The sequence below is a fragment of the Elaeis guineensis genome, chromosome 6, assembly GCF_000442705.2.
Source record: "Elaeis guineensis isolate ETL-2024a chromosome 6, EG11, whole genome shotgun sequence".
Taxonomy (NCBI): domain Eukaryota; kingdom Viridiplantae; phylum Streptophyta; class Magnoliopsida; order Arecales; family Arecaceae; genus Elaeis; species Elaeis guineensis.
The window spans coordinates 7747308-7769337 of record NC_025998.2 but is presented as its reverse complement, the minus strand read 5'-3'; the positions used below and the strand labels follow the sequence as shown (position 1 = coordinate 7769337).

The window sequence follows — 22030 nt, the reverse complement described above, 5'->3', positions numbered from 1 at the left end:
AATGGATCGAATGCGGATTAGATTGGCAGGTCGAATCGATTTTTGCCACCCTTAGGTGGTGGCTTGATAAAGGGCTGGGCTCGGATTGGACCATTTTAGGACCAAGTTTAGGGTGGCTTTTGGGTCGCTTCACTGGCCTACTCAAAGCTAGTGGGATAAATATAGTGATTCCAATACGAAGAAAAGCCTAACAAGTCGTGATTTTACTTAGTCACTTGAGTAAACCAGTCGTCCAACGAATCAACCATCAAAGAAGGGAATGAAAGGTTTTGGATTTGTTTGGTTGAATAGGAGCTCTTGTAAGGTAGCTTATGGGCATTGCCATTGGAGATGTGAAGCATGGATATTCTTGTCGTGGAGTGACTATGACATGAAAGCACATAGAAGCGTGAAAAAATGGGACAGCCTTCTTGAATTAATGCTGGAGAGAGCGAGAGAGATTTCGTGAAAAGAAGGTGGGTAATTTTCTTTAGGAAGAAAGGGATTGCTTAATCACAGATGGGGGATAATTGACAATCCTTGATTTGTCATTGGACAAAATCGTATGACTTGCTCGATTTTTTCCTTCTACGAGTGAGTAAATTCTAATAGAGTCTGATCTAGACTATTTTGCTGCATAACATCAGTTATTGCGCACAGGACTGGCCCTTGTATAAAAGATAATTACAATCATTTACGCTTTGTTTTGCACATCTTATTTGGACTTGAGTCCTTTTTTTTTTCTTTTACTAAGATGAACATCTTTCAATATGAATATTCATTAAATATTTATGCCATGATCGTGTGATTTTTTCTCAAGAGAGCATGATACATTATATGTGAAGCAAGTGGAGTTTTAGTTGCAAATATTAACAAGTCTTCAAACATGAAAATCCAAGAGCGTAGATGTAAATTTCCTTGGACTTGAGTAGTCACAGAGTAATCTTTTCTTGTAACACTAAAGCCATATTGATTTGATTACCTAACTTTACTAGATTCAGAGTTTGTTGGTTTGAAACCTAAGAACCCAGTCTTGCACCCTTCCCTCCCCGTTTATAGATTCAAAAAGCTTGAAATTGCAAAATTGATCTTGAGTTGAGTTGGAGAACGAGACATGTCAATCTACCTATGGCCCTCCCTCTAGCTCAATATAGACCACGTGAATTGCATACACTCGTCAATCATGTGTAAGGTTTAGTCCTAAATAGAATAATTATTGCGATGTATCTAGATTGACATAAATGATTGGATCCAAAACTTAATAGAACTTTTAAGTTAAATTGGTTTCCGACTTGTACGCCGAGATCTTTAATTTATTAATTAGTTGGACTCAGAACTCCTTAAATCGGCAGTTCTTTCAAAGAACTACCAATTTAGAGTGCGGCTCAAATTGGTAAATTGGTAGCTCTTGCGAGCCATTAGAATCTTAGCACTAAATCTTGATATGCCACCCCACATATCATATGGGGCGGCCAGCACATGACTGGTCCAAGAACTCTAGCCTAGAGCAGCAAAATTGAAGCAAACGAGCAACATGGCCGGTGATGCCCATCCAGGCAAGCAAAGGTGGACTCATGAATGCCCATGCACATGCTAGGCCCCACGGACGTGAGCCGCACCATATCATCCAGAAGACTAAAACGCCACCAATGAAACATTAAAATGGTTAGCTCGTAACTCCAATGGATATATGTATGGTAAATAGCCATGTGACCACCGTAACGTATGTTTCCCTCTGCCACATTACATTATAACAATCTCACAATATTTAAAGCTTATATACTTTATAAAATAATGTGGAGGGTACGTATTAGAGGATATTGGAAAAATTCTTTGACTTGTAGAAAAGCTATGGATGGGCAAGGTGTCTGGTATCCCGAGGACACTCATATCATGGACTTTTTGAAGCGTTCGTCCGTCCTCGGCTATCCCCCATGTGACACCCTTATTGGTTGCCCATCTCCCTAAGTTTGGTTGCAGGGCCAATTTAATATGGGAGAGAGCTCGTGGTATTGAGTGATGGAAGGTTTCTACGAGGGAGGATTACGACGGAAAACGATGGGAGGACTGGGCAATATGCTCCCACGGACACTGAGCTGCGCCTACTCCTGACATAAAAATGAAGCAAAGGAGTACGACTAGGCTTCAACAATACATTGCACCTTCCAGGTTCAAAGTGCTGCTATTGTGGTGATGTACATGGTCATTTCAGGATTCCTTACCATTTGATTGATGCAGCCTATAGATGGACCCGCGTGGGTGGCCTCAGTAATTTCTTTTCCCTGGCTGCCCAAGGATAATTTCTCATCTTTTCACTTTTTTTTTTTTCTTCTTTTACTCACTTCTCTTTAAGTGGGGCTGAAAATAAGTAAAGCCATGAGCAAGATTTTTAAGCTTCAATTTGTCAGATAACGAAAGGTGTTCGATATCTACATGGTGAAGCTCCAATACATATAGTCGTTCAAACTCAACATAGGAGCTACAACAATGAGCCAATAATATGACTAGACTTATTTTATTGTTTGGCTTTTGGTTACTCTATTTTTTCTTTTTTCCTTTTCTAATTTTATGGTATAATTTAAGTTGAAAAATTAGGTCTGAACCGGGCTGTATTTTTCAATCTAGAAATTCAACATGACAATGAAGTAGTCCAATATCTTAATCACTTTATCAATAATGTCACTGCAATTGTCATGAACCAAACACGAAGATATTCATGTTTTTCTTTTTCTTTCATTGATCTATTTTTATTATTTTTTCCCAAGTAACCCCACAAAGCAATGAGTGAGGTTGGTCACGACCATAAAATAACTTGTTTCACAAGCCATATATGTAAAAGAGCCACATCTTAAATCAAGCATGCCCTTCAATTTATAAAATGACTCGTTTGAGTAAGCATGTTAACATGTAAGCCAGAGCCAATCTATGTATAACTTACCAATGGCTGGCTTGCTTTATTAATAAGTCGCCCCAAGGACAAACCTTGAAACAGAGCACCAGAGAATTTGCTTTCCAGTAACTCAGAGAAGATGCCATCCACCAATCGGGTGGTTGTGATCAGTAGGGATCAGCGAGTACCAGCACCACCTTTTCAAAAGTTGGCACACAAGATGAGTTTTATGGATAGATTCAAATGACCACGTGCATCGGATGGCCAGCACGCATTTGTTTGGTGGTACTCAAAGATTTTTGTGCAGCCCACCTCGTAAAAATATCCAACACCTAAAAATTATAAGGAAGAAAAAGAACTGCACCAAGCTTGAGAAATGTGAGCACCGCCTTCCCAATTTTATATTTTTTTTGATTTTTTTGTAAGTAAAAGAAAATTCTGGAGTACATACTAGAATTCTCTCTAGATTTCCGAGGTTAGGAAAATTAAACAAAAGAAAAATTAAATTGAAGGAGAATTCAAACACACGAGAACTGCTTCAGAACCCAAAAGTAGGAGCCTAATAAAAGTTTCTACGAAAATTCCTCCAAGCTAGCCCTACTGAAATTCTTCCTAAATGAGATTTTCGTTTTTTTTGGGAAATATTTCGAGCTCTGTTAACAGTTAGATGAGTTGCCGAAAATCGGGGCCCAGGTGGTGGTGGATCAAGAAATCATCGCCGGCGGCCGCCGCTCCTCCGTCGTAGACGGCGGAGCTGCCGGCCTGAAGGAGCTGCTGCTGCTGGAGCTCCTTCTGGCGGCGGAGCTCGAGGACCTTCCGGTGAGAGTTTGAGTGTTTGGAGAGCACGAAGGTTGGGCTCGCCGCCGGCCGGTACTCCCGGCACGAGTCTGCCGGACTTGTACCGGACCCCGCAGGCGTTGCACAGCGTCTTGGGTCCCATCGGCCCCGTCCGCCACTGTGGCGTCTTGTCGGTGGCGCAGTGGAGGCACTTCCGACCGTCCGCCGCCGGTGCCACCGCGGGCCTCGACGACTGGTCCTTCTTCTTCACCGCGGCCTTCTTCCCGCAGGAGCTTCCCGCCGGCACGAGCAGCTCCGATTCCGGCGACGACGCCGTCGTCGTCGGAGACAAAACCAGAAGCCTCGAAGACCAGCTGCAGGGTGCGGCGCGGGACCGCTTGCTCCGGGCCTTGCCGGGGACAGGGGCCTCTGGCCGGAAAAGAGCCGGCTGGGCGGCTCCTCCGCCGACGGTGGGGGCGATCTCCGCCCGGTTCTCCGACGAGGAGGAGGAAGATTTGATTCCAGAGATGAGCTGAAGTTTCTGGAGGTCTTCGCTGGAGAAGGACTCCTCGACGAAATTGGAGAGCCACTCGAGCTCGGCTAATTCGTCGTACTGTAGACAAAAATGGTTAAAAAAAAAAAATTAGAATTCGGAAGCTTTCCCTTCTTCTAACATTCCCATTTTGGACGGTTCGGAAACCCCCCCGAATTCTTTTCCGGGGAAGCTACCGCAGCCGGGCGTTGCATTTCCCTTCTGCCAGTTTAGCGCGATTTTTATTTTTCCCGAATTAAAGCTGAATTAAATTAAGACAAGAAAGAAGAAAACTGCACAATTTAAAAATTTTTCCCGGTAATTTAATGTACATAGATAACTGTTTCCTATAAATTAATAAAAGAAAAGGATAAAAAATTTGAAATGAAAAATTGGGCAATGGACAGAAGAAGTGATCACCTGAAATTTTTCAGAAAAGAAAAAAAATAAGAAACGAGGAGACTTTTTGAAAACGAAAGATAATTACAAACTCCAGCTTGTACCAAAAATATATATATAGACACTTTGGCAATTCAGAAAAAAAAAATATATCAGAATATTTAATTAATTGGGTATTTTTTTGAAAAAAATAATCGGTTCATTGGCTTGCTTGGAGAATTACAATTAAGTAATTTGAATTTTTAAGAAGAAAATGATAAATATAAAAGGGATAACGAACGGAAATGAGGAAAATTTATTACAAAAGCTTAATTGAGGGCTTCCGTCCCCCGGCCGGGGAGGACAGTGGGAAGAGGCGGAATTACCGGCTCGCAGAGGTCGCCGGAGAGGCTGGCGTCGGCGAAGCTCCGGCAGACAAGGTCACCGGAGAAATGCGGGTCGGAACCGGAGAAAGAGTTGCTGCAGCTGTCCACGGCGGTGACGGTGGAGGAGTCCGTCGAGTTCCCGGCCGTGGCGTCGAACCCCGCGTCGTCCCCGCCGGCCGCCACGCCGGCCTCATCCTCCTCGTTCGAGAAGTCGAGCAGGTCCTCCACCACGAAATGTTCCCCCGCACCACCGCCGACCTTCTTCTCTGGCGCGAATTGGGGGGTTCCCGCCTTGTAGTAACCGCCATGCAAGTACTCCGGCGCCTCCATTGGAACTCCTCGAAGCCTAAATCAAGGTTAGGGTTTCTAAAACTTCGATCAAAGAGGACGAGAAGAGAGAAGAGCGACGAGAGAAGGGGCGAGAGAGCTGGAGAGGAGTTAGGGTTTATTTGAAGGTCAGAGGCGGACAGCTGAAATGAGGGAAGGATCCGGTGGAGTAAATAAAGCGAAAGGTGGGGTGAGAAAAAATTATATTACCGTCGAAAAAAGGAGAAGGGCATCCTTACCTCCAGGAAACCCCTCATATACTGCGCCCCCCCCTTCCCGAACGCCCCATGTTTTCACTCCAATTTACACCCCTGCCCTTTTCCTCTCCTTGTACCCTGTCTCACACTCAATCGTCTGATTAAATCAGACGGTTGATCATAGGACGAATCGATTTGAGAATGACGACCCTGTCCTTGTCTTAAACGATACGAATTTCGTGGTTTAGTGCTCTAACAGGTGCTTTGGAACCAAGAAAGAAGATTTCTATAACCGTGGTGTAATTAAGGAGGGGCAGTTCCGGGATTGCGATTAAATTTCAGGTCGGTGTCCCAGGAGTGCATGGCTTAAGGCATAACCGTAATTTGCCGCGAAGGAATGACTTTACTCCGTCATTAATAGATCTGTAATTTAATTAAATTAACAGAAATTAGGAGGAATGGTAATTTCAATTAGCGTTCAATTCAACTTTCCTTAGGAATCGATCTCTCAGAATTTGTCGCTGCGACTCGTGCATTAGCGTCCAAGTTTGCAGCCGGATTCCTCTGCCCCCTTCTTCTTCTCCTTCTCTCTCATCGGAAGTCGCGTTTCTTTTTTATTTTTAATCCATTATTTATTCATTTTTAATCACTCGTTTCATCTACTCCCGTTTCCACCCGGGCCTTTTAAAATTGGCTGACCCACGTTTAAGCACGACGGTTACAGCTCAACCGGGATTAATTGGATGGCCGTGATCTAGCCACGTGTAAGCTACAGTAGCCCTTGCCTGGTTGATTTAATTAACTAATTAGCTGATCAATCGATTAATTAATTTTAATTTTTTGCGCGCTTGGTCCACGTAGGTAGGGGCTGCGGAAAAGGTCGGCGCGGAGAGCGAGTCTACCGTCGGATTCTCGTCCGGTCTACACGTGTCTCGCATCCGGGAGGCGAGGCACAAGCGCGGGACTTCGTCAGATAGGCCCGGGTCGCTCGTCTCGGATCCCTAGGTCTATCGGTGTCGCAGAATGGGACAACATGACGTCCCAAGTTTTCAATTTATTCCCTCGGGATCCGTTCGGTGTTACTCTAATACAACGTAACAACTAGTACCACAAAAGCTGATCGTTGATCAAAGCTTTATGATATGAACGGTCGTGATGGTAAAGAATTGTGATGGGAAACTTTTTATTTTTTTGCTTGGATTAAAAGGAAAGGCTGGGAAAAGAGAAGGGCGTTGCTTGGCGTGGAGGGTTTTTTTTTTTTTTCCCCGTGGTTTTATTCTTTTTATGGCTTTTTTAATCTTTCATTATTATTGAGAGAGAGCCGGGGGTGGGGAAATTAATAACTGGGCGGTGGGCCCGCGGGGAGCACGTGATGGGGTGTCAGCGATCATGTGTGGCGCCACCCACCCGGGCCCGTGTCAAAAGCCCATGAGGAGCAGTGGTCAATCACACGTGGCCGGATCCGATTGCTTCTCGCCCCTCCTCCACGTTGCTTCTTCGCACGTGCTCCGTGGGCTCCGCCCAGGAGCCCCCGGCGGTCCCGCTCTCAAGTGATAGTATCACGCGGGAGGCACGTGATCTGTCCTTTGAGTCCAGGTGGATAAGGCTGTCTTTTGGCGGCAATGCCGGAAGTTATTGGCTGAGAATCGGAGCACCTCACCGCTGTATAGCTTTTGCCTGCCGAAATTGCCCTCGCTTTGAAGACTGGCCAGTGGCTAGCAACTGATCACTTTTTCTTAACCCAAAAAAAAAAAAAAAAAATCCTACGGAGCAGCTACTTATGCTGGAGACTTGTTGGATGCATGCGTAACTAGATCAGGAAGAAATTATCGCATGCACCAGATGCAATAAATCAGGATAAATCTTAGAGTACATGTATGGTGGAGAGCGCACAATCGAAAACCGATGAAATACAAGGGGTCACGTGGCATGTTATTCACTATGGGATTTGAGCGGTCCAATTGCATCCGGTGCAATAGTGAGGCCTGAACCAGGGTCTCACCTAGCAAAATCTTGTTCCCATTACCCAACTTAGTTTTCATAATTTAATAGCTTTGTTGGGTTGCAGAGTACACTCTCATGTGAGGCTGCTCTTATGAGCTGTCCCTTTTTGGTCACCGATATTGGGAGCAGTTATTCCTGTATGAGGCGACTCACAGGAGAAGCTTCTTTTGATCATATCTATGTGATTGTTTCGGTGCAGAGAGATGAGAAAGCATCATGGTTGTCGCTTAATTACCTTGGTGTATTGCAGATTCCATGAAGTTTTGTCTGGTGATTATTTTCCAAGTTTTTGAATCCATGCATTCTTACTGCATTGTAGTATATAGATCATGTCAGTTCGAGATAATGTGGAATTCTGAAGGAGACTTTCTTTTGTGTGTGTGGATATCTGTTGACGAGGGAAAAATATTTTTGAGTTCCAGTGCAAATTGTGTCTACTTAATACTTGATTTGATAAATAATTCTAAACATTGCTCCAAACCTGCCTCAGGTCCCCAGTTTTTTTTATCCAGGCAAGTTGGATGAAACTTGAGTCCTTTTTCTATCTTTTTTTTATTTCTTTCATTACACAAAAAGAAATTAAGTGGGCTGTTACGGTCAATCCTTGTGTGCGCCTGATTTCAATGAAGAGCGACCTACAAAATAAGTCTATTGATCGAAATTTTATCCGGCGTGGATCATTTAATGCCTAAGTCAGTGAGGAGTGGTGAATAGAAAATTTAGAATAGAATTTGATAGAGTTTTCATCCAGAAATTTTTCTTACTGTCGTATGTTTTCTTACCTCCCTTTTATAGACGATTCAGATGTAACCGTTGAGCACGTGGAGTCCCACTTTTTATGGCACTAAAGAGTAGTTAACCTCTATTATCGGGCTATAGTTACCTTTATTATCGGACCATAATCATAGAGTCAGTGGGCAATTTATACCCACTAACGGTTGTGGTATGCAGTCGTTACCCATAATTATGGTATCACAATTTTATATTCCAATATACCGATTGGAAATCGGTGATTTTGATGTACTAACTAAGAGTCGGTGATTCAGATATATCGATCGACCATCGATTTCTCATATTTTGTGTGATAGCCCAAACAAAGCCCAGCCCAGCAGACCTAGCCCAAAAAAAAAAAAAAAAAAACAGAGTAAAAATCGGGAAGAAGACTCCCGGTAGGAGTCTTCTTCTCCGGCGAGACCCAAGCCTATTAGGAGTCCTAGGATCTCTCGAAATCCTAGGACCCTCTATAAGAAGGTCTCCCCTCTCTATTGAGATCGATCATCGGCCTCTTCTCCCTCTCTTTCTCTCCGATTTTTCCAAAGTAGAGCCGCGGGCACTGTTGGTTTCTCGCCGTGATTTCTCACCGGTGAGGTCACCGGAGGCCGGGGGTGAGCTTTTCTTTCCTTCCTCTCTTCCTTCCCTTTCTTTTCGTATTTTTGATTGAGGCTGCCGGCGACGAGTGTCGCCGATCTACAGTCGGAAAAGAGACTCTGTTTTTGGGTCTCTTTTCCTTGAATTTTCCGACACCGGCGATCGGAATCGATCGCCGGCCACGCTCCTCCATGACCGGGGGAGTGGCCCCCGTCGGCCGCCGGCCTCCGCTGCGGCAATCGTGGCCTGAACGGCTCGGCAAAAGAGGGGACGTCGGTCCCCTGTTCCGGCGCAGGAAGAGCCAAGAAGAAGAAAAAGAAAGAAAAGAAAAAAAAGAAAAGAAAAGAAGAAAAGAAAAGAAAAAAAAGAAAAAGAAAAGAAAAAGAAAAGAAAAAAAAGAAGAAAAGAAGAAAAGAAAAGAAAAGAAAAAGAAGAAAAAGAGAAAAGAAAAGAAAAGAAAAGAAAAAAATAAAAATATAATATAATAATAATAATAACAATATATATATATATACTTATATATATATATATAAATAAATAAATAAATAAATAAATAAATAATAAAAAATGATGAGAGAGAGAGTTTCTCTCTCTCCTCTCTCTTCTTTCAGTCTGAACCCTGACTTTTTCTCTCTGAAATTGGACTTTCTCTCTACTTTCTCTCTCTAAAATTTTCTCTCTCTAGATTGTTTCTCTCTCTTGATGAATTTCTCTCTCTCTAAAGTTATTCCTCTAGGATTAGCGAAGTGGAAGGCTTCATTGATGATCTTGATCGAGTTTAGGGAAGAGTCTGATTTTAAGTGATGTTTTGATTTTGAAATTTGTTAGATTTAATTTTGAATTAAAATTAATGTAAAAATATAATTTTGGATAATAGGCACGGAAGAATCTCCTAGAAGTTAGTCGATCTGTTCATTTAGTACTCCGTGAAAGGTAAGTAATGAATCATCTTCTCGAGATATTCCATATTCTAAAAATAAATAATTATTCTCTGAAATTATGCATGATTTATGAAATTATGTTTTGAAAGAAAAGTGCTTTTGAAATATTATGGTACGTCGATTTATGCACATGTTCAATGAAAAATTATGATATATTATGGTACAAAGTATTTTGATACATATCGGATTTATGCTCTCAGCCTAACTATGTTTCAGTGGGCCCCGCCAATGGGGATTATACGTTGGTACTCAGTGGACCCTGCCAGTGGGGTTTGTGCGCTGGTGTTTGTGGACCCTGCCAGTGGGGGTTGTGCGCTGGTATTCTGTGGACCCCGTCAATGGGGGTTAAACGTTGGTCATAGTCAAGGCTGTTGAGTTACGAGTGATTTTGAATCGAATCGGATTTATAATTATATTATATATGAATATTTAAAAATATTTGATTTGTATTAAATCAGCATGAAATATAATCTTATGTTTATTTACAGCATTATTCTTGAAAATTATATAATATCTGAATTATCTAGTTGAGATATTTGTTACTTACTGGGCTGTCTAGCTCATTACCTTTCTTTCTATTTTTCAGATTCAGATAATTAATTTCGAGCGTGGGACGAAATATTAGGACAGAGCTTTTAGAAATGAGATTAGCATTGTCAACTTCATTGAACTTAGATCTATTATTTTATTATTTTAGTAAAAATTTTATTGGATGTAAGACATTTGATTTAATTACTTGAATTACAGTTGAATAATAATTATTTGAATTTATTCTGCTGCGATGCATTGATATCGTGATGTGATGCCTTGCATGCTTATGGAGAGAGTTCTTCATGAGTATGCGGCGGTTGCCGCGACCCTCGATTCACAATCTCGGGTCGGGGACGTGACAATTAATATAGTATCAGAGCATAAGTGGATAAATTATGACACATAGAATTTGACATAGTATGAATGTAAGTGGGTAAACATTAGGAATATTGGGATGTTAGAATATGAGCATCATAATAAACCCATCCTAACAAATAGATAAATGAATCTAATAAGGTTTTACTCCTACAAGGTTAACATGCCTCCCCGTAGAATGACAAGAACTACTCAAGGAATTGCAAGAGAGACATCACAACCACGGGATGGTAGCACTCTCCATCTGACCAGTGGCACCCCTCAGGAGGAGGGAGTCGTAGATCCTAATGGGAGTGCTTCGAGAGCACGTCAAGAACCAGATATGGCTCAGTTAATGCAGACCCTAATCAGGATGGTACAAGCGCAACAATAAATACAGCAGTAAATATTTGAACAACAGCAGATACAACGAGATGCACAACAACATCAGCATCCACCACCACAACATGGAGAGCAACCAGTACAACGGAACAATATTTCAGAATTTAAAAAGCTTGCCCTCCAGCTTTCAAGGGGACTACTGAACCTTTGGAGGCTGATAACTGGATAATGGAGATGGAGAAGGCTTTCGCTGTCCAAGAGTGTCTTGATGAAGAAAAGATTCGATATGCAGCTTATTTACTACAAGGAGAAGCATACAACTGGTGTCAGCGACTACAGCGCAAGCATGAACAAGACAGTGAAATACTTACCTGGGAAAGATTTCGGATTGCATTCTATGATCAGTATTTTCCTCGGAGTATAAGGATCCAGAAAGAGCAAGAGTTTATTTATTTGAAGCAAAAGGGTATGAGTGTGACTGAATATAAAGCAAAATTTACAAAGTTAGCAAAATTTGCTCCGAAATTAGTGGATGGTGAGCAAGAACGTGTTCACAAGTTCGAGATGGGACTGAGAACTGAAATTCGAAAATAAGTGGTTCCATATGAATTGACAACTTATGCAGATGTGGTAAACAAAGCACTGATAATTGAAAGAGAAGTCAATGAAGAACGCATGGAAAAGGAAAGAAAGCAAAGAAAGAGAGCAAAATCAAATGATACACAAGGGCAGAATAATAAAAACATTAAAAGATCAGCTAAGGGAGCAGTAGACAATAAGACTCAACAGATTGATGGTGAGCCGTGCTCCAGATGTGACAAAAATCATGCAGACAAGGATTGCTATTGGAATACAGGTGCTTATTTCAAATGTGGTCAGAAGGATCATAAAATTGCTAGCTGCCCGCTAAATACTGAAAATTAAGTTGGCCAAAGAACTTTTGAAGGATGACATAGGGGTGGTGGACAGATTTCTAAAATCCAGGGAAGAGTTTATGCGCTTACCCAACAGAATGCACAGGCTTCCAATACACTGGTGACAGGTATGAAAAATTTCGAAGACGAAATTTTTTTTAGGGGTGAAGAATGTGATAGTCCAAACAAAGCCCAGCCCAGCAGACCTAGCCCAAAAAAAAAAAAACAGAGTAAAAATTGGGAAGAAGACTCCCGGTAGGAGTCTTCTTCTCCGACGAGACCCAAGCCTATTAGGAGTCCTAGGATCTCTTGAAATCCTAGGACCCTCTATAAGAAGGTCTCCCCTCTCTCTTGAGATCGATCATCGGCCTCTTCTCCATCTCTTTCTCTCCGATTTTCCCGAAGTAGAGCCGCGGGCACTGTTGGTTTCTCGTCGTGATTTCTCGCCGGTGAGGTCACCGGAGGCCGGGGGTGAGCTTTCCTTTCCTTCCTCTCTTCCTTCCCTTTCTTTTCGTATTTTTGATTGAGGCTTCCGACGACGAGTGTCGCCGATCTACAGTCGGGAAAGAGACTCTGTTTTTGGTCTCTTTTCCTTGAATTTTCCGACGCCGGCGATCGGAATCGATCGCTGGCCACGCTCCTCCGTGATCGGGGGAGTGGCCCTCGTCGGCCTTCGCTGCGGCGGTCGTGGCCTGAACGGCCCGGCAAAAGAGGGGACGCCGGTCCCCTGTTCCGACGCGGGAAGAGCCAAGAAGAAGAAGAAAAAGAAAAGAAAAGAAAAAAGAAAAGAAAAGAAGAAAAGAAAAGAAAAAAGAGAAAAAGAAAAGAAAAAGAAAAGAAAAAAAGAAGAAAAGAAAAGAAAAGAAAAAGAAGAAAAAGAGAAAAGAAAAGAAAAGAAAAGAATAAAAATAAAAATAAAATATAATAATAATAATAATAATAACAAAAATATATATATATATACTTATATATATATAAATAAATGAACAAATAAATAAAAAAAATGAAAAATGATGAGAGAGAGAGAGTTTCTCTCTCTCTCCTCTCTCTTCTTTCAGTCTGAACCATGACTTTCTCTCTCTAAAATTGAACTTTCTCTCTCTACTTTCTCTCTCTAGAATTTTCTCTCTCTATGTTGTTTTTCTCTCTTGATGGATTTCTCTCTCTCTAAAGTTATTCTTCTAGGATTAGTGAACTGGAAGGCTTCATTGATGATCTTGATCGAGTTTAGGGAAGAGTCTGATTTTAAGTGAGGTTTTGATTTTGGAATTTGTTAGATTTAATTTTGAATTAAAATTAATATAAAAATATAATTTTGGATAATAGGCACGGAAGAATCTCCTAGAAGTTAGTCGATCTATTCATTCAGTACTCCGTGAAAGGTAAGTAATGAATCATCTTCTCGAGATATTCCATATTCTGAAAATAAATAATTATTCTCTGAAATTATGCATGATTTATGAAATTATGTTTTGAAAGAAAAGTACTTTTGAAATATTATGGTACGTCGATTTATGCACATGTTCAGTGAAAAATTATGATATATTATGGTACAAAGTGTTTTGATACATATCGGATTTATGCTCTCAGCCTAACTATGTTTCAGTGGGCTCCGCCAATGGGGATTATACGTTGGTACTCAGTGGACCCTGCCAGTGGGGGTTGTGCGCTGGTGTTTGTGGATCCTGCCAGTGGGGGTTGTGCGCTGGTATTTGTGGACCCTGCCAGTGGGGGTTGTGCGCTGGTATTCTGTGGACCCCGCCAATGGGGGTTAAACGTTGGTCATAGTCAAGGCTGTTGAGTTACGAGTGGTTTTGAATCGAATCGAATTTATAATTATATTATATATGAATATTTGAAAATATTTGATTTGTATTAAATCAGCATGAAATATAATCTTATGTTTATTTGCAGCATTATTCTTGAAAATTATATAATATCTGAATTATCTAGTTGAGATATTTGTTACTTACTGGGCTGTCTAGCTCATTACCTTTCTTTCTATTTTTCAGATTCAGATAATTAATTTCGAGCGTGGGACGAAATATTGGGACAGAGCTTTTAGAAGCGAGATTAGCATTGTCAACTTCATTGAACTTAGATCTATTGTTTTATTGTTTTAATAAAAATTTTATTGGATGTAAGACATTTGATTTAATTACTTAAATTACAGTTGAATAATAATTATTTGAATTTATTCCGCTGCGATGCATTGATATCGTGATGTGATGCCTTGCATGCTTATGGAGAGAGTTCTTCATGAGTATGCGGCGGTTGCCGCGACCCTCGATTCACAATCTCAAATCGGGGGCGTGATATTTTGTATCGAAGAGTCATTGTAGTAGTGGATCGGATCGATTGGATTGGTTGCTATTTGAGAAGGCAATCGAAAGTTACCAATAAGCAGTCGGCTAATCGATAAATAGTTGGCCATTAATCATATTCCGTGAAGCCGATTGAATGTCGGAGTGATGAATCCTGTAGATGCTATAGTCGAATCGATGATTTTCGTGACGGTCTTATTTTGATGGTCCAACATTTGTTGCCAAAGCAGAATTGGGGGGCCGACTTTAAATCGGGGGGAGTAGATTTGATTGTCCCAACAAGTGGGGTTTGTGATTTCTTGAGTTAGGTCACCTGCAAACCAAGCTCTTTTGATGAAGACCGGCATATGGAAGGGATTATACCAATAATCAAATGTTTCGGACATTGACGCGCTCCAATTTAGACGATCGTTGGATGCTTCAGAAATATGTTAGGTTCAAAAACCTTTGTTCAATTGAAGTCATCCCTGAAGCTTCTTCGGCACTTTCGATGCACATGTAGGGGATATAACAAGATCTTACACAGTCCAGGCTTTTCTGAAAAGCATCAATATGAATCAGTTTGCTGGTAAATTCTGAGGCATTCGGTTTTTCAATCATGCGAAGGGTATTTCATTTATGCAATTTTTTCTTAATAAGTTTCTCAAAAAGGAAAAACAAAAAAATCTCGATAAGAATTATGCCGACAGACAATTTCGGTTTGACGTAAAATCCAATCATTATACTTTTCCTCAGCTTCTCCTGTTAGCTGCTAGTAAAAGGGAGGTAGCCACTGAGGAGATATGGCTGCTGCTGCGGCTGCCACCGCTTGTTCCTCTTCTTTTCTATCAGAAGTTGATTCGAGCGGCTCTATAAACACCGAAACTCTATAAATACTCTCCCCCCTAAATCGGGGATGACCAACATATGGATTTCTTTGTTGTGTTTTCAATTACAATATATGATCTACTATCTGAGCTCGAGCTATCCTCAAAGAAGTAAAACTGTACATTAGCGAATTTACTTTAGGGCTTAATGCGTATAGTGTACGTATGACTTAAAAAAATTTACATTGACCCTTCTAGGAAAAGGTAATGACATGCAAATTTCTACTTGGAAAGCATAATCTCAGTTAGCATTCTCTTGACAACGTTCGCTAGCATTGGCCAGACCTTCAGGTTCTTTGCTAGCCTCAATTTGAACATGTGCAGCTGCTATCATGCCAAGCGAGCTCATTGCTTTATGGACTTCAGATGTTATGGATTTTGTGATCAAGTGCACTGGCTTTAAAGATACATTAATTAATTTATGCCTCGAAAACATCCTAGTTCTCTTTAACAGCTAAGGAATCAACTGCTTGAACTTCCTTGCCATATGAGAAAAGTCATTGTAGATAACATCACAGGTATGGTCCTTTGTAAGCCTTCAACTACGTGGGTAGGGCCTACATGTAACTCGCTTCATTTTACTCTCAAAAAAAAAAAAAAAAAAAAAAAAAAATCACAGGTATGATCATCGGGAATGGCTGAAGGGCACATGGATAAAAAAAATTTCGATTTTTTTGGTGCTACTAAAACGAGATAGCATTTTTAATATGTATTCATCTATATGTTTGGTTGATGGGAATCTCATTCCCATTTCTAATTTAGGAAGGAATTAAAATACTCCAACATCAACTCCCTCCAAGTATTCACGTCTCATTAGATCAAAGGTTTACTTGGGAACTTGATTTTCCAAAGACACATCTCTATTTAATAATTTTTTAAAAAAATTAATTTTGGAGTCAGCATCCAATTCCTAGTCCAATCATGAACCAAATATGTCACAAAATATAGCCATTCTGATTCCTAATTTAAGCCATTCCAATTCCAATCGGAAACCAAACACACTCTCATAGGCATATAGGCACACCGTAGAATTATAGTATTATCTTAATTTTAAATTTTAATCAAGCAACAAAGCTAGTAGTTAGGTTGGATATTTATCAAATGCATCTAAAAATTTCCATCATATGCAACATCTTTTTGCCAATAAGCAACAATTGGCGCATTACTTGTTTTACATGAAACTTATCCATAAATCATCTTCTATGTTTTTCACTCTCAAGGGAGATCTCAGTGATCCACAAAACTCTTTTCAGCCCCATATGCTCCATGGAAAAGAAAAAAAGAAAAAACGCCTGTCGTGCATTGGCATCACACCCATTTCTCTCTTTGGTACCCAATCGGATTGGATAAAGATATGCGGCCAGGCTTTTCCAGGGCGATACCCCATGGTCCCATCGTGAAGATTGTCCCTGAAAAATGCAGCAATTGTCCATTAATAGAATTGCAACATTTATTTGCAAATTTTTGGAGATGAGGGTGAGTGCAGTCGAGAATTATGTAATCAGATTAAACATGTCTTATTCAACTTTCCTTTTTTTTTTTTTCTCGGCTAATACCATTTTCCTACTAAATGTTGATATCGTGGTCTGCACCAAAGATTCCAATATTTTAGGGCTGGTATCAGTTGGGGAACCAAAGTATGCTTGATTCGGGTCATGATTTTGGATGTGAACCTAATCCATTAGCTAATTGAATCGGGTTAGTTGAGTCCATTTCAATATTTTGAATCTAATGGGCCATTTGGATTGAGTCAGATTCAAGTATGACCTCAAATCAAGTTAAAATATTCAAATCAAGTTAGATTTACAATTCGAATCAAACGTCTAGCTATTCTTTTTAAATTAAATATAAGATTCTATGGCTCAAAAAATTACTAAAAGAAATAAATAAAACTAAAATGAGCCAATTTAAACTTGTGTTTTATGCAAAAACTTTTAATTTCAACCAAGTAATAGATCATTTTTAAATTTAGAAATTCTATTTTTAAATACAGACACACATACATATATTGATATACTTGAAAGAATTATAAATAAGATTTAAGCAAAACAAATAATAAAATATGAATGTTTAAATATAATTTAAGTTTGAATAAATAAAAGGAGATATAGTTGTTAAGATGAGAAAGAGAAATTGGTTTAAATGGGAGTCTAGAATTAGAACAAATATTTAGAGTGATGGAGAAGAAAGTTTATATAATTTGAGTATGAGTCGGGTTGGGTCCATTTTTGTCGACCCAAGTTAAATCCCAAAGACGTGCCTGTCAAGTTCGTCCGCATCGGAATGAAAATACAAGATCCAGACCTGAACCAAGACATAGATTGGATCTAACTTTTGAACCTGATCCAATCCAAGGTTTTTAAATACGGATCAGGCTGAGTATAATGAAATGGAGGCTGGGCCAGATTGTGGGGAGACCCAACCCATTTGCCCCCCTATATGGAGTTGTTTTCAACTACTTACTCGAAGACTCAATACTTTACCGTTCCCAAACAAGTACGTGCAGCTGCACAGAAGTTCAGCTCCTCGCATCTGGATTCCAGAGCAAAATCCCTTCTATCGAGTGCTTAAATGTTTGCTGTGCACAAGTCTGTACCACAAAGCAATCGTCTTTTTATTCCATTTTGTCTCCGTAGTCTTTGTCCGAAAGAATTTAAAAGGATTGTGTCAAGTAGGCTATATCCCAATGTTGGCACTCCTCATCGAGAAAGATATTCTAAAGCTGTTGTGATGACATTTTGGTGGTAAGGATTTAGGAATAGAAATTACTTAGTCCAATTTCATTAATATAATTACTCCCAATTAATTATACATGTAGCAGTGAGTTGTTTTGGGACGAATGAATTGGTTCAAGATCCATCAAGAGGGAGATGCAGATTATTTAGACCCAAGTTTATTTAGACTTAGTTTTTTTTTTTTTTTTTAAAGAATTAAACTTGAATCTTTTTTCTGTCAACTGTTATCCTTGAGCACCATGAAAGCTCAATGCGAGCGCATGTGAGGCCCGCCTCGCTGTCGTTTGTTTTCTTGGTGGATTGTTGGCATTTGTATCCGTATTGCTATGCAACAAACGGCATCCTGCTCACCATATTGGATGCAATTTATAAATGGCTTAGTACATTTCTTTTTTGAGAAGCTTGGAGGAAATAAATGGCTTAGTACATTTCATTCTTATTGTTTTCTCCTTTCTCCCGTATGAATGATTTGTGAGTTATGAGCCAGTTATCAATATGGCGTTTACTACTATGATTTGTTAATTGTGTCCAAGTAAAATTACGCTCTGTAGTATCATCACAATTAAATTTCATGCGGTTTGAAGCAGGGTCAAGGACAGTTCTTTCCATGGGGTCAGGCTCGGTCCTTCTACCACTATATTTTTACTCTCATTTATGTTCTGGTTCTATGCTATTTACTTTTTACAGCTGCATTCACATAATCTACATTTATTGTTTTTATTCAATATGCTTTCCTCTCCAACAAAAAAAAATGATAGCGAGCTTTGAGCTCTATTCCACAGGGAAGAAAGAAGCTTGTAAGTAGGCAAGATTTGAAGATTTAGGGGGAAAAGCGGTGGAAGGAATATATTAAAGAAAATTTGAAAGATCTTTATGAACACCTACAATTTGACAATCTTCAAGAGGGAAAATTGTTAATGAAATATTTGTTTATGGTTAATGAAATTAACAAAACATTACAAATAAAAACCAAAACATATATAGCTAGCAAGCTGGAATAAAATCAGGAAATAGTTTATTATCAAATACTCTGAGATCTGAAAATTTTAATAATCAAAAAGTCAGAAAATATTTATTAGAAAACACAAAAGCATAAATAGGTATTATAGTTTTGAAGCTTTTCCAGCAGCGTTCACTTATGTTTTGCATTTACTATATATATATATATAGAGAGAGAGAGAGAGAGAGAGTTACAAAAGAAGAATAGTTTTTTCATTTACATTAGCAAGGGAGACGATCTAAAGAAATATAATTACTTTCTTCTTAAATTTACCCTACGTAAGGTTTTTTTTTAGAAAAAAAACTGCTTGTTTATTATACGGGTTTATATTGATGGTTCAAGCTATCTTTAGCAGAGTTGACACAAAATTTATCATGTGGTTAAAATGTTGATGATTTATTGTCTAATGATCTATGTACTATATCGGGAAGGATTGCTTTCCTTGTCAAACTATCAATATTCATTAAGATGATAAATTCAATTTTCAATTGAAAAAAAGGCTATATAATTATAGTGCTTTCACACACTAATGTTTCCCCCCAGTTGTATTTACTTTATTTTGTCATAATTTTTGTCAATGGTGCGATGGTACAACAATACACGGTCAAAAGTAAGCATCTTTTTTGCTTGAGAATGTTGCCCGTATGGGACTAAATAGTCACTGTTCTGCTTTCCAATAGCGGTGCACTGTGTAAACATTATCCGTAAGTTCTTGTATGATTAACATTATGAACATGGGTGAAAAGCAGATTGATTTTTTTACCGGAAAACTGCGGCAATTGTAAGAATGGACAGCCACAGGAGTCAGTACATTATGCCAGTGTTTCCTTCCATCAACCGGTATAAAATTGTTTGTATAGAAATTTCTATTCGCTGGTTTCTTTGTAGAGCGTACATGACAATGAATTTCGCATACCTTTTCCAAGTCTACTGCAACCATGAAGTATGTTGCTACACATCTCCGATGCATTGCTGGAGTTGGACTCTATTCGAAAAGCTAGGCATCGGAGAGAACCTGCGAGGAAAGTTCACATTTGTCAGGAGTTTTTCAATGGGAAATCCCCCGATGCCTAATTTAGTTGAAGCTTGAAAACAATAAGAAAAAGAGAGTAAAAGTGGGAGAGAGAGTAGTAGTATACTATTTTCTCCTCCAATTCAACTTATCTAAGGATCTTTTTGGTATCTTTTTTCGATAAAGACAGAACCATAGGCGGTCTAACTGAAATCTTGAGATCGTTATACCTGATCCCTTAGTCCACTAAGCCGTATTTTGAAAGATTGTTAGGATAGGAGATCTTTCTACTATCGTACGAATTAAAGTTGCTAGATGGTTGTAGATTTGCTCATGTGAATAAATGAGCTGACAGCCTAAGGTTGACACAGAGTCAAGATCCTGTGCTGGTGCCTGAGTTTGAGGTGATTCCACTGAGTTAGCTTAGATGCATCCCAAAGAGAAGGATGGTCTGTTGCTGTAGATTACCTCCACAACAAAGTGGAATTAGGTGATAGATTTTATAAAATCATTGCTAGAGAACTTCTTAGACAATATAATGCTGATTGACATACAAATTGAGGAACTTGACTGAGGGATTAAGACAAACAACATCAAGAAAAAATGGGAGAGTGGTGTTTGTGAGGAATGATTTGGATGATCTTGCAGCGCAGAATGTTAATATGCCCATAGATAACACAGACCTACTAAAATAAAGAACAACCTCATGCTGCCTTCGATGATCGCATGGCCAATGATGAACCCCCGAACTTTTTTTTCTTGTTTTTCCATCAATTTCAAAGCTTTTGTTTCTGTGCTTCTAGACCATGGATTCACAACAAAACAACTTAAAATTGAATCAGAGATTAATGCACCGAGATCAAAATCAAAGCATCAAATGCCGTGTAGAAGATTTCAATGAAGGTAGATGGTGAAGGAGCTTTGACCCTAGCCCAATAAATTTTTGGATAAACTATGTTTGTAGTTCTTTAATTATATCGAATTTTTTTAGATAATTTCTGAACTATAAAATTTAAACTTTAATCTTCGAATTTTTTAAACTGTTTTAATTTTATCCTTCGTTCATTTTCGATGTCTTTCTTGCATCAAAAATTTTATGTGATAGTTACCGATGCTTATGTGGCTCCGTTCACGTGAACAAAGGCACTGGCGCTGATTGGATGGATTTTTTTTTTCTGTTCCTCTTCTTCTTCTCTCTGGCCTCGCCGCCGCCGCCGCCCCGACTGCTCGCCACCCGCACACCCCCGTGGTTCCCACTCTCACTGGTGTCAAGCAAAGCTTCAAGTGGAAATAGTGGAGAGGAAGAGATCAGTGATCCATGATGGTGTCAGGCGATGAGCTCATCGTAGGGGTGGAGAATGGCACCGCTCCACCAACCCCCTCCCTGAGGATCTACGTCGGCGTCGATGCCTTCAGATGTGCGATCAAGGACGCCCTAGTGGCCCACCTTCGCTCCATCCCCAACGTTGACGTCGTCGACCTCGCATCGATAAGTACTACTCCATCGATGAGCGCATCGGCCGCCTCGTCAGCTCGACCGTCGGTGACTAGCCGGAGACTCGCGGCCTCCTGGCCTGCAGCACTGGCATGGGCGTCTCCATCTTCACCAACAAGTTCCCCCACGTGTACGTGGCCACCTGCTCCTCCGTCAGTGACGCCGTCAACACCAGCTCCATCAACGCCTACAACGTCCTCTCCATCTCCGGCATGTCCATCGACCCCGTCGATGCGGTCAAGATCCGCCTAGCTTCGCACCACCTTCAAGTCCCCCTATCCGGCCTCCGACAATGCGCCCTGGCCGAACGACATCCAGTCCTTCCTCGACCAGTCCACAGTCGAGATGGAGACGCCCATATAGGGGGGCGGGGCCGGGGGGGCACCAGCACACAACCCACCAGTGCCAGGACAGGCGGGGTGTGACCGGAGGGGTGCGGCGGGGCGGGCGCAGGGGTGGGGGGAGTTGCTCGGTGTAGGTGACGGTGTTGCGAATGATGTTCTCGAGGAAGATCTTGAGGACTCCCTGGGTCTCCTTGTAGATAAGGCCACTAATCCGCTTCACACCACCACAGCAGGCGAGGCGGCGGATCATCGGCTTGGTGCTGCCCTGTCGCAGAGGACCTTGCAGCGGGGCGAGCACCGGAGTGGCCAGAGGGGGTGCGGCGGGGCAGCCGCC

General features: G+C 40.6%; 1 protein-coding gene and 1 pseudogene across 1 annotated transcript; one reads left to right on the top strand and one right to left on the bottom strand.

The window, feature by feature from the left end:
• Positions 1-3228: 3228 nt before the first annotated feature.
• LOC105047437 (GATA transcription factor 9) lies at positions 3229-5476 on the bottom strand. The gene is given in 3 exon segments (XM_010926356.4): positions 3229-3745; positions 3747-4259; positions 4943-5476. Coding segments are annotated over 3 exon segments (1056 nt in total). The 5' UTR covers positions 5273-5476; the 3' UTR covers positions 3229-3532.
• A 15632-nt stretch (positions 5477-21108) lies between these two features.
• Positions 21109-21715, top strand: LOC105047450 (DNA damage-repair/toleration protein DRT102-like; annotated as a pseudogene).
• Positions 21716-22030: the final 315 nt, after the last annotated feature.